The sequence below is a fragment of the Perissodus microlepis genome, chromosome 4 (assembly GCF_051167445.1).
Source record: "Perissodus microlepis isolate ML-2025 ecotype Zambia chromosome 4, ASM5116744v1, whole genome shotgun sequence".
Taxonomy (NCBI): Eukaryota; Metazoa; Chordata; class Actinopteri; order Cichliformes; family Cichlidae; genus Perissodus; species Perissodus microlepis.
The window spans coordinates 21,529,859-21,543,092 of record NC_140464.1 but is presented as its reverse complement, the minus strand read 5'-3'; the positions used below and the strand labels follow the sequence as shown (position 1 = coordinate 21,543,092).

Sequence of the window (13,234 nt, the reverse complement as noted above, 5' to 3'; positions counted from 1 at the left end):
ATGTTGCTGTGTATTACGATAAGTGTGTTTGTATAACACAGAAAAAATGTTACAGGTGTTTTAGCGAGCTGTGTGCAGAGTTGTAAGTGAACACTAATGCGCTGATAAATGCGTTTAATTGCAAATTTAGTCAAATGAAACCATAATGCAGTAATTACAGACGAGATAATAAAATCAGCCACACATTAAAAGCTTCAGAAGCAGCACAGATTTCTTCTTGGTCAAAGTTCCGTAAGATTTAAGTTTTATTTTGAAACTTGGATAAACTTTTTCCAGCCTTTACATCTGTACTGTTGCAGTGTACTGGAAGATATTGCATCTTTTCACACTGTATGTAATACACACTCACTTGAGGCAAGTTAATGTACAGGCTGCATGATCACAACCCCCCACTCCCCTCTGCACTAATAAACTCTTCCCCCTTCTTCTTCTTCCTTAGATCCCCTCAGTGGGTGTGCTGTGCCGACAGTACGGAGACCTGCCCCCCCTCACTCTAGAAACCATCAAAGAACGAGTCATGTATGTACTCAAGCTCTACGACAAGATCAACCCAGAGAAGGTGAGAACAACAAGAGACCTTCAGTGAATTCTAGCTGAAACATGTATGAATGTAATACATTCGCAGGCATCTGTGAGGTGAAATTAGGCAATCGTGACTCATCTCTGTCCAGAATAGCTCATGGAAATTGTTTTTGAAAAGTTTGCTGATTTTAATGTATTGAATTAATAACAATTTGATTTTTAACTTGGAAAAACAATCTAAAATTAATACTATCATTCCTCATGTAGATTTGGTTTTGTTTTTATTTTAAAGCACCCTGAAATGCCTGTAGTGTTTGTAAGTTTCTGTATAAGTAAGCTTGAATTTCTTACCCTCGGGTTGGTTTCTGTTCCACAGCTGCAGACGAGCTCTCACTTCATGAAAGATTTGGGTTTGGACAGCTTGGACCAGGTGGAGATCATCATGGCCATGGAAGATGAGTTTGGTGAGAGCAAACCTCTTTATACTGCATAGAAAACTATTCCAAACTGTGGCTCTAGGCATTAAGTCAGCAAAAGAGATGTTTCTGACTCCTACGATGCCTGAAGTGCAGAATGTGACTGCTGTTGTACAGCCACAGTGGGAGTATGTGGATATGAAACATCAGTCTTGCAGTCTTCCTGCCTGTTGAGCGTCTGCAGTGTCAAGTTTGTCTTCAGAGGGTAAATGCGACACTCTGTGTGGACGTCCCACATAAAGCAGGATATGCTCAGATTATATCCTGTGGTAGAAACACTGTAGTACACCTCATTCTACAGTATTTATTTGTTGGATTTATCTTGAAAATTGATTTAGAAGGTTAATGAAGGTTGCAGTTTGTTGCTTTTTACTTTTTGACTTGTAATAATTCAGCTGATTTATATAATCTGTTTGGGAAGTAAATTTTAAACAGGGGTGGCTGTGGATCAGGAGATGGAGCAGGCATTCTGCTAATTAGTAGGTTGGTGGTTTGATCCGAAGTATCTTTGGGCAAGATACTGAACCCGAAACTTCAGTGTGTTTATTGGAGTGTGAATAAGGCGTGCTATATAAAGTGCTGTTGGTGCTTTGAGAGAGAAGAATGCTCTATAAGAATCAGTCCATTTAGCATGAGTGCTTGCAGGAGCGTCAGTGGTGACTTCTTAGTCAAATTGCAGATTTGATAACTGTACATCAGGACTAATGCACTTCCATACAAGGTCAGGTGTTCTTCAAGAGGTTACAGGAAGTCCTTTCAGAGCCTTTATTTGTCTAAACCTCTGATGTCCTGGGCGGGTCTGAAGTATGCTGAGAACAGGGTTCTTAGAGGGTTCGAGTCATTTTTGGCAGTTAGCAGAAAGTTTAAATCAGAATCAGGACTTTTTCTTATTTTGATCAGTGAAGATAATAGACTAACAGCTTTTAATGTGTGACCTACAGTTGAGGACGTAGTACCAGCGAGATGTTTGTGACCATCTGTGCAGAAAGCTGCTTATTCGTTCAGCATTATCGATGCATGTCACACGGCGTAACCAGTAACTTGTTTGTGCCGCAGGCTTTGAGATTCCAGATGCAGAAGCGGAGAAGTTGATGACTCCTGAGGAGATCGTACAGTACATCGCAGACAAGAAAGACGTTTATGAGTAATGTGCTCTGTAGCACACCAGAGGCAAGTCACCATCAGGCCCCGTTTTCTGTCTTTGGTCACACGTTGTGTCAGTGCTCAGTTTATATTCCTTTGTGCCCAGATAGGGTCACCTCCACCCACCCAACAGGAAGTGCTTGTGAAGCAGATGGGCGCCAAACAGTTTCCTACTTCATCAACTCTTGTGTCCATTATGGCGACGTTGGCTTCAGCTGTCTCGTGTTTGACTGTATTTAAATGAACATGTTCAGGAGAGCTTGGAGATAAAAAAAAAATCAATATTAAACAAGATTATATCACTGGTTTGATTTATTCTCATTTCAGCTCCGCCCTGTGGTCACATGTACAATTTGTCATTAATAGATCAATAAAGACACACATTGTACACTTCCGTGTCTGCTGTTACTCCGCTTCGGGTCCAGTAAAAAGGAAGGACCCAGATTCAGCTGCACTTCTTTTAGTTGATGTTTCCACTGGCTGGGATTTGCGATAACTATCCATCTATTTTCATTTCTCATCTACTTTGGGTTGTAGGTAGACTGAAGCTTGATGCTGGGAGGCTCACACACACCACCTGCATCCACTACTGACCTGTCAAAGGAAAAAAGCTCCCAAAAATACAGCTTAAGCATATAAGCCTGTGGTTCCTAGACTGTATATAAAGCTGAAATAGCTCCACATCATTAATCAGTAAATACTTTAAACATACAAAGAGCTTTCATCTGCAGAACCAGAAGATTAACTTTGGCTCCATCCACCAGCAGCTCAGATAAATTTTTTCTCCAGGCCAGGGGTCTCCAACTCCAGTCCTCGAGAGCTACTGTCTGCACACCTGAATAAAATAACTGGCTTGTTATCAAACCCAATGACATGCTGAAAACGTTAATCAACCATTTGATACGGATGCATTTAAAAACTGCAGGACAGTAGCTGTTGAGGACTGCAGTTGGAGACCCCTGTTCTATGCAATAACCCTGTTAGTGCACTGATTTAAAGGTAAACTTCATGTTCCCTCACTGTTTACCTCGTAAGATGAGGACAAAATTACAATAAAGACAATTCTTGAGTTTTAATCTTGTGTCCACACATGAAGAATGAGGTGCCATTGTTGCAGGATGTCCACACAGCTGGGACTGAAGTTTTTATTTCAGTACCCGACCTGAGCCCTAATAAATGCACCTTTACAAAAAAAAATTTAAAAATGTAATCCATAAATAATTAAATTAAATTGCCAGAAAATTCTATTGTGTGCTTTGTGAACCTCCCGATGAAAAATAAAGTAAAAAAAATATGCATTTTTATCATATTTGCTACATCGGGTATGTTTTTGTGGTGCAACTTTTTTTTTTTTTTTTTTTTTTTTTTTTAAAGGGGGAAAAAAAACAAAAATGTAGAAGTCTCAAAAACTTAAGTATAAAATATGATACTTTGGTTTAAAGGGTCAAAAATAAACTCACAACTAACACGTTTACACAATAATAAAATTAGCAAACCCAGCGTGGGAGTTTACCGAAACCGAATTCTTTCAATCTAAGACAGATTTCTATAAACCAGACCAAATTAAAAGCTTTTCTTTGAGTAACCAAAGCATTCAGAGGGCTTTAAAATCCTGATGTCACAGGAAACATCACCTTGTCTTGAGAGGTTGTCTAAGCAAACAAAAGCAGCAGCTACTTTCAGCTGCTCCCTCATTTACAGCAGCATGTCTGCGTCTCCTGAAGCCAGAGATGCTGTTGGGAGCACGAAGCAGAAGTTTTCAGTCACACGGAGAGAAATAAAGACTCTGGGAGGCGGCCGCTGTGTATTAGTCTTTTATTGAGGGTTGTACCCAAGTTATACAGCTTTGTATGCTGGCTGCAGAAGCCAGCGGGTTACAAACAGTAATTCAGTATACGAGTACAGCCAACAGAAGACCTACTACTCACTACTCTACACCTTAGTACAGATTCTCTTAAGAGCAGTAAAATCCAGAAAGAAATAAAGAGGAAAAAAATACAGAACAAACCAAGCAACAAAAGGAAGGAGAATAAAAGGATTAAAATGAAACCAAACAAGTAGACAGCATCAGAGGAGACATTCATTATTAGAGCACACTGGAGTTGGTTTTTTATACCATTAATATCAGGCGACTTCGTTTATTTTGTCAATTTTTATACCCATACAAATAAAGATTGTCCTTCAAAAAGTGCAGATTCCACCGAAGTTTAAAGATAAAATCCTTTGATGACCCGAGGAAGACATTTGAAAATAAAAAGGTACTTCCTGTTTTTGTTTGCAAGAGAGGAAGACGCCCCCCTCGTTGATTATAGACACTGTACGATTATATTCTCATATATATATTTTATATATAGTTTCAACAGTCTCCCAAAGCGATGTGCATAATAGGTTTACAGGTGATCCAACTACACACTGGATTGATAGAATCTCTATAAAAAGAAAAAAAAAAAAAAAAAAGCACTGTAGTCGTGTAAAATTTGCAGTTTCACCGGCCTCGCTCGAGCTGCGAGAAAAATCGACAAAAATGGACTTTTGCAAATCTTAACCTGTCCTCCTCCTCCTGCTACAACTGGCCCGCCGTTTGCTAGGTAATAAAGGTTTTTCAGTTTGTATTATTATTATTAGTAGCTGTACTAGCTGTACAATTTAACGATGGCACGACACGTTTGAGGAATATTAGTGGGAATCCCATTTCAGCGGTGTTTACTCATTTTTTTGGGAATTTTTTTTGTTTTTGTTTTATTTAAAGACAGGGAAAAAAAGAAGAAAAACCCAAGGTGGACATGTAAGCCTGGGTTCAAACACTCCACTGCATAGTCTCTCTGAGCGACACCCACCCTTCCCCCTGATAAACCCACCCTTCCCTCCCCACCCGCCCACATCTTTGTGCTGGTTAGACTAAAGCTTTTCAGGGTTTGTTTGTGTGTTCATACTAAATGTAAAACGACCAAAAAAAAAAAAGACAGCAGATTCTCACAGTTTTTGTATTTTTTCTTTTTTGTTTGTTTTTTTTTGTTTGTTTTTTTCTGTTTTTCCTGTCAAAAAAATAAGCCTTAGCGCTTTTTGATCGACTGTAGGAGCCGTCAGGTGTGTTATGATATAATATAGCATTTACTCACAGGATATTTAAGTCAAGAGAAACACAAAAAAGTCACATTTTTTTTCTTAAACATTAAAAAGTAGTAGAGTATCACCAGCCAGCTTCCCTCCTGCCCGCTACTTCCTTTTCCTTTCCTTCCCCTCGTCTGGCCCTGTCGGGAAGCTGCTTGGCAGCCCTGGGGATTGTACATTGCTCGTGGTGGTTTTCACTTTACTAAAAAGGTTTTCCTCACATCATCCTTTTGCAAATGACTTTTTTAATTTTTTTTTTTTTTTTTTTAAATCTTCAAGCATTTAATATTGTCCAGCTTTTTAAGTACACGTATGCACACGTACACAACTACAACCAAACAACAACAAAAAAGGATTTATCCCTTTCCTTCCCTCCCTCCTCGATTTGGCATGATGATGTATTCACTCACACACACACACAAACACACTCTCACAAACAGTCTCACGCAGGCTGACAGTAGATACAAACACGATTATGGAACCAAAACAGTAACGACATTATTGAGAGGCGTTTTCCAGACGTTGCTTGTCCCTTCTCTAACAGCACAGCAATGCTGCCACCTGAGCTGCTGATCTGGGGTCAGCCTTTGTCCCGGTAATAGTTAAAAGAAAAAAGGATACTGAGGATGGACAAAGCTGCTCTCAAATCAGCGCCAGGAACGACAGCGCTGCCAAAAATCAGAATGAACAAAGTGTAAAGTAATGTCATTGAGCAGTAAGGGAATATAGACAGTTTAGAGCCCACCCTCCCCTCCCCCCCGCCTCAGACCTCCTGTCAGTTATGAGTCTCCTCTCCCTGTAGTTAAGCTTAGGAGTTGGAGAGGAGGAGCTGATCCTGGATAAGCCGGCGAGGAGGCAAAAGTGCAACCCTTTATCCCTGAAAAGCCAGGAAGAAGCAGCCAATCGCGAGTCCCGTCCCCTCCTCGCCTCGTTTCAGTCAAGCGACACCACGGCAGCAGTGACTGCTGCTCAATTTCTCAAAAAAAAAAAAAAAATTTCCAAAATTTTTTTGTTGCCCCTCATGCACGTTTGAGGCTGCGCTGTCTTTTATACTTTTACAAACCGTTTCAGCTACATTCAGGCCCAGCTCAGAGCCGGAGGTGCACCAACCAAGGGAGACCAATAAAGCACCATCTTCTCAAATCACAGTACACACACACGCGTGCGTGCGCGCGCACACACTCTACCCTGTCGAATACTCACAGGCGCACCTTCTCCATCAGAGAGACCTGAAAATCTAAACATCTGTCTCAGCTTTGCTTTCGGCCTTTTTCCTCTAGAATCCACCCAAGTGCAAAATCCAAGTCTCCTCAGTTCAACGTGTCAGACTAAAACTAACAACAACAACAACAACAACAACAACAACAAAAAAGCTCAGATGTTCCACTTGATAACAACTGTTCAACACAACGACAACAAATACAAATAAGAGATATATGTAAGTATTATTTATATATATATTTATAAGCAAAGAGATCTGGAATTAAGTAAACTAATTTTTTTGTATGATTGAATTATTTGGTAGAGAGCGGTTCAATACTGGCACACATCACTGTCAAGTCTGGCTAATACTCAAGGTTCTGTCTCACTGCGTTTGCTTTGAAGTTGTTAAATATTCACGGGCTAAGCTTAAAAAATAAAAAACTAAAGCTTCTAGTACTTCTGAAATAAAAACCTACATGAGAGAGGAGAACTGGGGGGGGGGGAGGGGAGGGGGAAGCGACACGCACAAACACGATGAAGAAAAGATAATTAAGGTCCATGGCTTCGCTAATGCTGACTCGTCGTTCATGCACCCCTCTGACACTTCTCTCCCCCCCTCATGACCCCAACAAACAAATTGTGCATCAAAGTAACTAAACAATCACTGGTAGATAAATCTGTTATTCTCTTGTTGTGAAGAAAAACGCCACTGGTGGATTTTACATTCACGCTGTTCTCACACAAAACCTCCACAATTCACATTCTCACACACACACACACACACGTACGTCAGGAACTTCAGATGAGTACCCCACCTTCCCCCCCTTTGCCCCAAAGGAAAGAAAATAAAACAGTACAATACAATCATATTCATTTTGTAAACAGGTAGAAGCCACTTGACTTGTTGTTGCATCTTCGGACACAATTAGGATCAAGGCAATGAAATGTGGACGACTTTTTTTTACTGTTAAAATATTTTCTTCAACCAAAACGAGTTTTTTTGTTTTTTTCTGATTTTTGTTTTTGTTTTTCTCTTCGTTCCATTTTTTTTCAAAACACCATTTGTGGCAATGAGAGAAATTTAAAAAAAAGGAAAAGCGAGTAATGTTTGTTAAACAGCTAAAACATTGTGACACATGGTCGAAGAGGGAGAAAAAAAATAAAAAATAAACGCCTCTCAGTAGGCCATGTGAATGTGAGAGGCTACAGTATGCATAGATACAGAGTCGCCTTTCTCTTGGTTTATAAGTCTGACGAGACACGACAATTTCCCCGCTCAGTCACGCGCTCACGCATTAAACGATCCCCACTCTTGATTTTTTTTTTAAACATCAGTGGAGTGGAGGAGGAGGAAGAGTAGGAGGAGAGGGAATGCCGGGAGTGTCCTCGACCTCCCCCTCCCCGCACACCTCACCTCCCTCCCTCAAAAGACAGCATATTGAAAGCAGTGTGTTGAGCTTCTCCAGCTTAAAGCAGTTATTTGGCAGAGAGAGAGAGAAAGAGAGAGAGAGAACAAAAACAAAAACTTACAGACCTTTACATAGTTTTCAGTGCTAGAAGTTGTATTTTCCTTTCCTACAAGGAGTAGTAGTTTTTTTCTTTAATTCAAACTACAAGGGGGGAAAACTGGCTTGATTTCCTGAGAACCATTGCTGGTTATTTAGCAGACAAAAAGAGGAATAGTTCAAAATAACCAACGCCATGGCCAAAAAACACTGATCCGAATTCCCAGAGTTACAAAGCATCGTCTTCATCCTCAGTAAGAGTTTTGTTTTTTTTAAACTTTTTCTGTTTTTAAAAATTTTTATCTTTTTTTTTTTTAAAGCGTTTTTAAATTTTTTTTGTGCATTTTTTAAAATTTTATTCCATCTTCTCTTTAAAATGAAGAATGAACACACTTTCTGCCTCCCAAGTCTTGTAAACAAGAGGTTGCAGTGTGGCACCTCCAAAACATTGAAAGCCTATTCTGAAAGTGCTGTTCCCCCCCTCCCCCCCACTAAAACCTGCCTGCCAGGGGGCTAATGAGAAAGGGAGGGAGGGGGAGGGGCTTGCTAGATAGCCCCCGCCTCCCTATATTAGGGTGGGCGGGGCTTACTAGTCCCAGCTGCGGCTACAGTCCTTTGCACTGCAGAGCTCAACTTTCTTTAGTTTTAAAACAAAATTGGTGCAATACTTTTAATGTCACTTGAACTATCACCAGATAATCATCCTAAGTCAGGTTTAATTCTTTAACTATCTGTTGATCTTGAACTCCACGACAACGCAGTAAGGTAGGCGTGCCAAGGCAGAGAGGAGCGCACACGTACTCATTCACAGCTCGCGCGCACACACACACAGTAATTCTCACAAACACACACAGTAAGGACCTCAATGAGTAAACAGCTACACTGGAAAAAACTGGCTGCTCCCTCTATATTGCAGATTATACTGAGAAAAAAAAAACAACACATTCAGTGCAAAGTTAAAAAAGCTCATACTCCAACATTGTCAGCAAACAAATGCAAAAAAAAAAAGTAAAACAAAAAAATAAAATGTTAAAAAGAATTGGAATTCAAATAAACATGACGAATGAAACAAAAAATATATATAATAATAATAATGAGCTCGATTGAAGCTTTTTTTCGGTCTGAAAGAGCACTACCTGGAGGCAAATATCCATCCGTTCACATTATAGAATTGGCCTGCATGATTCAAGTATTCCGACTGATATGTTTTTGGGCTAAAACAAAGTGGACATATGTGCAGAGAGAGAAACGTAACTTGTTTTCCACAGGGGAGACCCCGTTTTGTTGAATATCTTGTAAATGAGAAAGAGTCCAACTAGTGCCATTGCATTTATAGAACTACATTTGTGTCTCTATTCTGCTGATTATTGATAATTCTCTACTGACCCTTCCCCGAGCCTGTTTCACTGGCAGGCAGCTCACATGGAGTCCCCGCCCCCTGTCAGGTGATCCACTGGGAGGAAGGAGGTGATTGGAGAAGGGCTGCTGATCCTCCCTGCCTCGGTGCCACTGGGGGTCCCCCACAGGCTACTGGAATAGTTGGGCCCACCCCAGAGGGAGGAGCTGTGGAGGTCGCTGCTGTTCCACTGGTTGGGTTCAGAAGCGCGGCTTGGAAAGGGGTGAGACTGATCCATTCTGCTCTGAGAGGAGCCGAGGGTCTGCCAGCCAGAGGAGGGAGTGGCCATTGACTGCCCTTGTGCAAAGAAACGGCTGATTTCCTCCTCGCTGGCAAACTCAGCCAGAATAGTAGTGTTCCCCAAAACACACCTGTAGAAACAGAGCAGGTTAGACAAGAGTGAGACTTTTTGTCTGTACACAACATCATATGGCTGTTTTTCCATCCATTTAAACAGCCAACTGTCCACTACTGCAATTCCCCACTTAATTTTGGGAGTGGGGGGGGGGGGGGGGGGGGGGGGGGGGGGGATATGCCTGGAAGAATGCATGGGTTATCTGTAAAGGGGACATCTGACTGAGTGTCAAACAAATCTGTGATTAATCTGTCTATGACAAGTTAATTTGGCATCAACAGCCTGTTTTTATTCAAGGTCATCTGCTCTAAGAGAAGCTGAATAAATAAAAGTAAGAAGTGCCCGTATTTGCGTGTGATGGTCTTACATGTGCAGGCTCTTCTGGGCCTTAGCGGCCTCATCCTTGGAGCTGTAGCATACCACAGCGTTACCATGTGGCAGGTTGAGGTGGAATGTGATCAGAGGGCCGTGCTGCATGCACAGAGTCCTCAATGTAGAGCCGTCAATCTGGAAGAAGGGGAAAGAAAAGTTGAGTTAAACAGGGGAGGTGATAAGAGGTGAAAAATATGTGAGAAAACATGGAAGTAATGATTGTGATAACGTTAACAGAATGAAAGTACAACTACCTGAGGTGTGAGATTTTTCAGAACGAGCCACTGGGTTCTCCCTGAGCTGCTGCTGTCACCCCAACTGGAACCTGTCAATACATACACCATAGAGTCAATCATCAGCTGGGATAGGATGCTAAAGCTGGTTTTGTGGTCAAGTTGAGGCTGCACAGGAGAGGAGCCGTGCATTTTAAAATTTATCGCAAGCTTCTCTATACAGTCTTGAAATCTTTTGAAAACAAACAAACAAACAAAAAACAACAACCCCAAAGTCTGTTCTGCTCATTTCGCAGCATGGAATTAAGGTTAAAGGGTGTGCTTCTCTTACCAGGTGTGTATCTGGACTCAGCGGTGCTCCAGCCCCCCAGCCTCAGGGCAGAGCCATCCCAGCCAGAGGAGGCAGGGCTGGGCTTCTGGCTGGTGAGGCCAGGCGGTGGTCTGGAGGGGGCCGCCACAGACAGCGCCTTGGGAGGCAGGGGGACCTTCCAAAGCTCATGAGCTAGGGAGGAGTTTGACACACTGCTGCCGGGAGACCACTTTGACTCACTGGGTCTGGCTGCAAGGCAAGAGCAGAAAAACAAAACCCGTTTAACAAAGATTTTCAAGTTTACAATAAATAAATAAGGTAAAGAAAACATTTAAACAGAGCAAAACTACACACCTGAAGTGCTTTGTGCTGTACTGGTGAGGGAACCGCTGTGGCTGGAGGCACGAATGGATGACCAGGCACTGTTAGAAGGCATCGTGGTGTTCAGTGATGAGGATGGCCCTGGAAACATCAGCAGGAGGGGTCAGTGTGGGTCTGTGCTACCATTACAGTTATTGGAAGGGATCTGGCATGTGCGTGGCCTACCGTTGTTCCTGTCCCTGAGGTGGTCTGTGTCGCGGACGGTGTTGATGGAGAGGTTGTTGATGACACTGCCGGGGGTCACATAAGGGTCAGTCTCAGGGTCAATGTTGGGGTAACCTTTCCAAGGCTCCCCGGGCCGGAACTCTGAGAACAAAAAACACATGCAGACATCAGCAGGGTTCAAAGCAAACACTTCGGGGTTTCTGGTGGATTTAAAGGCGTCTGTACCTGGGGGCCAGGTGACAGTGTTTCCATGGGGCGGGGGGGAGTTGGCACGAGGTGGCCAGCCATCGCCCACCGAGCCCATTGATTGGCCGGGAGGACTCAGGGGAGAGGGGCCAGGAGAAATTAAGTCATAGAAGGAGGAGTCCTCCAGACGCAGCCCAGACGACATAGCACCTGTGGGACAAACACAAACATATAAACCATTAAAGCCAGAGTTTAAAGTATGCAGTGGGAAAAAGTGTGGGGATGCTTTAGTCACTCTAAAAACCAATGTTTTTTTCACTGTTTACATAGTAAACACCTCATGGTTACCTCCCCCAGAAAGCCAAACAATACCACAGCATGCAGTGTGACAAACTATAAATGCTTTGTCTGTACCAGGTTTGCTGGTCTGCTCCGGAGGGTCGGTAGCCCAAAGTTTCTTCAGTCTGGACTGGGGTGGCTCTTTATAGCTCACTCCACCACCACTACCACCACCAACACCCATGTCCAGGGGTACATTCAGGTTAGAATTCAAGTCTGAGAAACAGGACAGAAGAGTACATGTCAACAGATAATCAAGAACTCTAAAATGTAATCCTCAAGATCTATCCTGCTCATGATCATCTTCTTACAAATCTGAGGTCTTAAGTGTAAAATAAAAAGTATCACCTCACTTCTCCACCCAGTCAAACTAGTTTATGATTAGGGTGCCTAATCTGTAATAACAGCAGTAGCAGTTGACTTACTTAAAGGGAAGTTGCTGAAGGATCCAAGAGTGGCAGCATCCTTCAGCATCTCAGGGGTGCTGTGGGACATGTAGTTATCCAGGTACGGCTTGAGGGGCGCGGCCGGCTTCAGCAGCGAGGGGTCCATGTGTCGTGGTGGCTGCATCGGTGATGGAGAGGAACCAATTGGACGTGTCTAAGGACAGAAGGTGCACGGTTAGAGAAAGCAACCAAGGAGCTAAGACCACTGGGACAACGAGTGCAATTTAGTAGCACCCAGACACACACCTGTTCAGTCTGACGTCCCATAGGCATGGGTCTCTGGCTTTGAACCTTCTGCTGTTGCTGCTGGAGGAGAAGACGCTGCAGAGAAATAGAATAATGTAAACCCATCATGTTGTTAATGTTACAGTTAGGAATTATGGCTCCATTTCTGTCATGTTGTTTTCATGTAAAAACTAGAAATAAAAATCTAAAGCTATACACTTCTTTTCTGCCGGTATTCACCTGTAATTGGTTGATCTGGTTGATCTGGTTTAGCTGTGACAGCTGGTTGAGAACAGCCATCTGCTGAGGGCCAAACAGAGGGTTCAGACCGCCATTGCCTCCCGGGTACTTCAACAGGGATGAAGGAACCTGAACAACAACAATAATTTGGGACTGAGTGTTGGAAAACAATCAGGAGTAATAGAGACAAGAACTCACTCTGAGTGTGACCTTTTGTGCGTTTTATTTTTATGTGAGGTACCTGAGCGGGCAGGATGGGTGGAGGCACTTGATTACGAAGATTGGGTTGAGGAGGGGGCTGGGACTGGGGGCCACCTCGGCCCTGTGCTACGGTGTTGCCGCCCAACATTGGGTTTACATTCTAATCGGGGGGGGGGGAGACAAAAACAACAACAAAGAAGAAAAATGTAAAACAGTGTAGAAACAACCCTGACAAACAATGAGAATGAATCACACAAGGTTAGACGCTTGTGTGCATCAAAGTTTGCCATAAGAAAGAAAACAAACAAAAAACCTCCCCCACCATTTTAATATCCCATGACGTCCACTAGAGGGCACACCATTACAACAATAGAGCTATTTTTATGGATGAGGCTCAGAGCCAACATCAGTTTCTCTGGAGCAGA

At 42.7% G+C, this 13,234-nt stretch overlaps 2 protein-coding genes across 8 annotated transcripts in view; one reads left to right on the top strand and one right to left on the bottom strand.

Annotated features, from left to right (window-relative positions):
- The window catches only part of LOC146388882 (acyl carrier protein, mitochondrial-like), a 3,105-nt gene extending 574 nt beyond the window's left edge, over positions 1-2,531 (top strand). The window contains exons 2-5 of one of the 2 annotated variants that reach the window (XM_084926447.1): positions 440-559; positions 899-986; positions 2,055-2,168; positions 2,252-2,531. In XM_084926447.1, the coding sequence (XP_084782573.1) occupies positions 440-559; positions 899-986; positions 2,055-2,146 (300 nt within the window). In that variant the 3' untranslated portion in view covers positions 2,147-2,168; positions 2,252-2,531. Of the gene's footprint in view, positions 1-439; positions 560-898; positions 987-2,054; positions 2,169-2,247 lie in introns of both variants that reach the window. The other variant, XM_084926445.1, reaches the window with a different exon arrangement.
- A 1,410-nt stretch (positions 2,532-3,941) lies between these two features.
- The window catches only part of LOC146388881 (trinucleotide repeat-containing gene 6A protein-like), a 59,284-nt gene continuing 49,991 nt past the window's right edge, over positions 3,942-13,234 (bottom strand). For all 6 annotated transcript variants that reach the window (XM_084926440.1, XM_084926439.1, XM_084926442.1 and 3 more), the window contains 12 exons: positions 12,850-12,969; positions 12,609-12,737; positions 12,390-12,464; positions 12,123-12,297; positions 11,773-11,913; positions 11,398-11,568; positions 11,173-11,313; positions 10,981-11,088; positions 10,648-10,875; positions 10,338-10,408; positions 10,079-10,218; positions 3,942-9,727 (listed from right to left, as the gene is read on the bottom strand). In XM_084926440.1, coding sequence (XP_084782566.1) covers positions 9,379-9,727; positions 10,079-10,218; positions 10,338-10,408; positions 10,648-10,875; positions 10,981-11,088; positions 11,173-11,313; positions 11,398-11,568; positions 11,773-11,913; positions 12,123-12,297; positions 12,390-12,464; positions 12,609-12,737; positions 12,850-12,969 — 1,848 coding nt within the window. In that variant the 3' untranslated portion in view covers positions 3,942-9,378. The remainder of the gene's footprint in view (positions 9,728-10,078; positions 10,219-10,337; positions 10,409-10,647; positions 10,876-10,980; positions 11,089-11,172; positions 11,314-11,397; positions 11,569-11,772; positions 11,914-12,122; positions 12,298-12,389; positions 12,465-12,608; positions 12,738-12,849; positions 12,970-13,234) is intronic.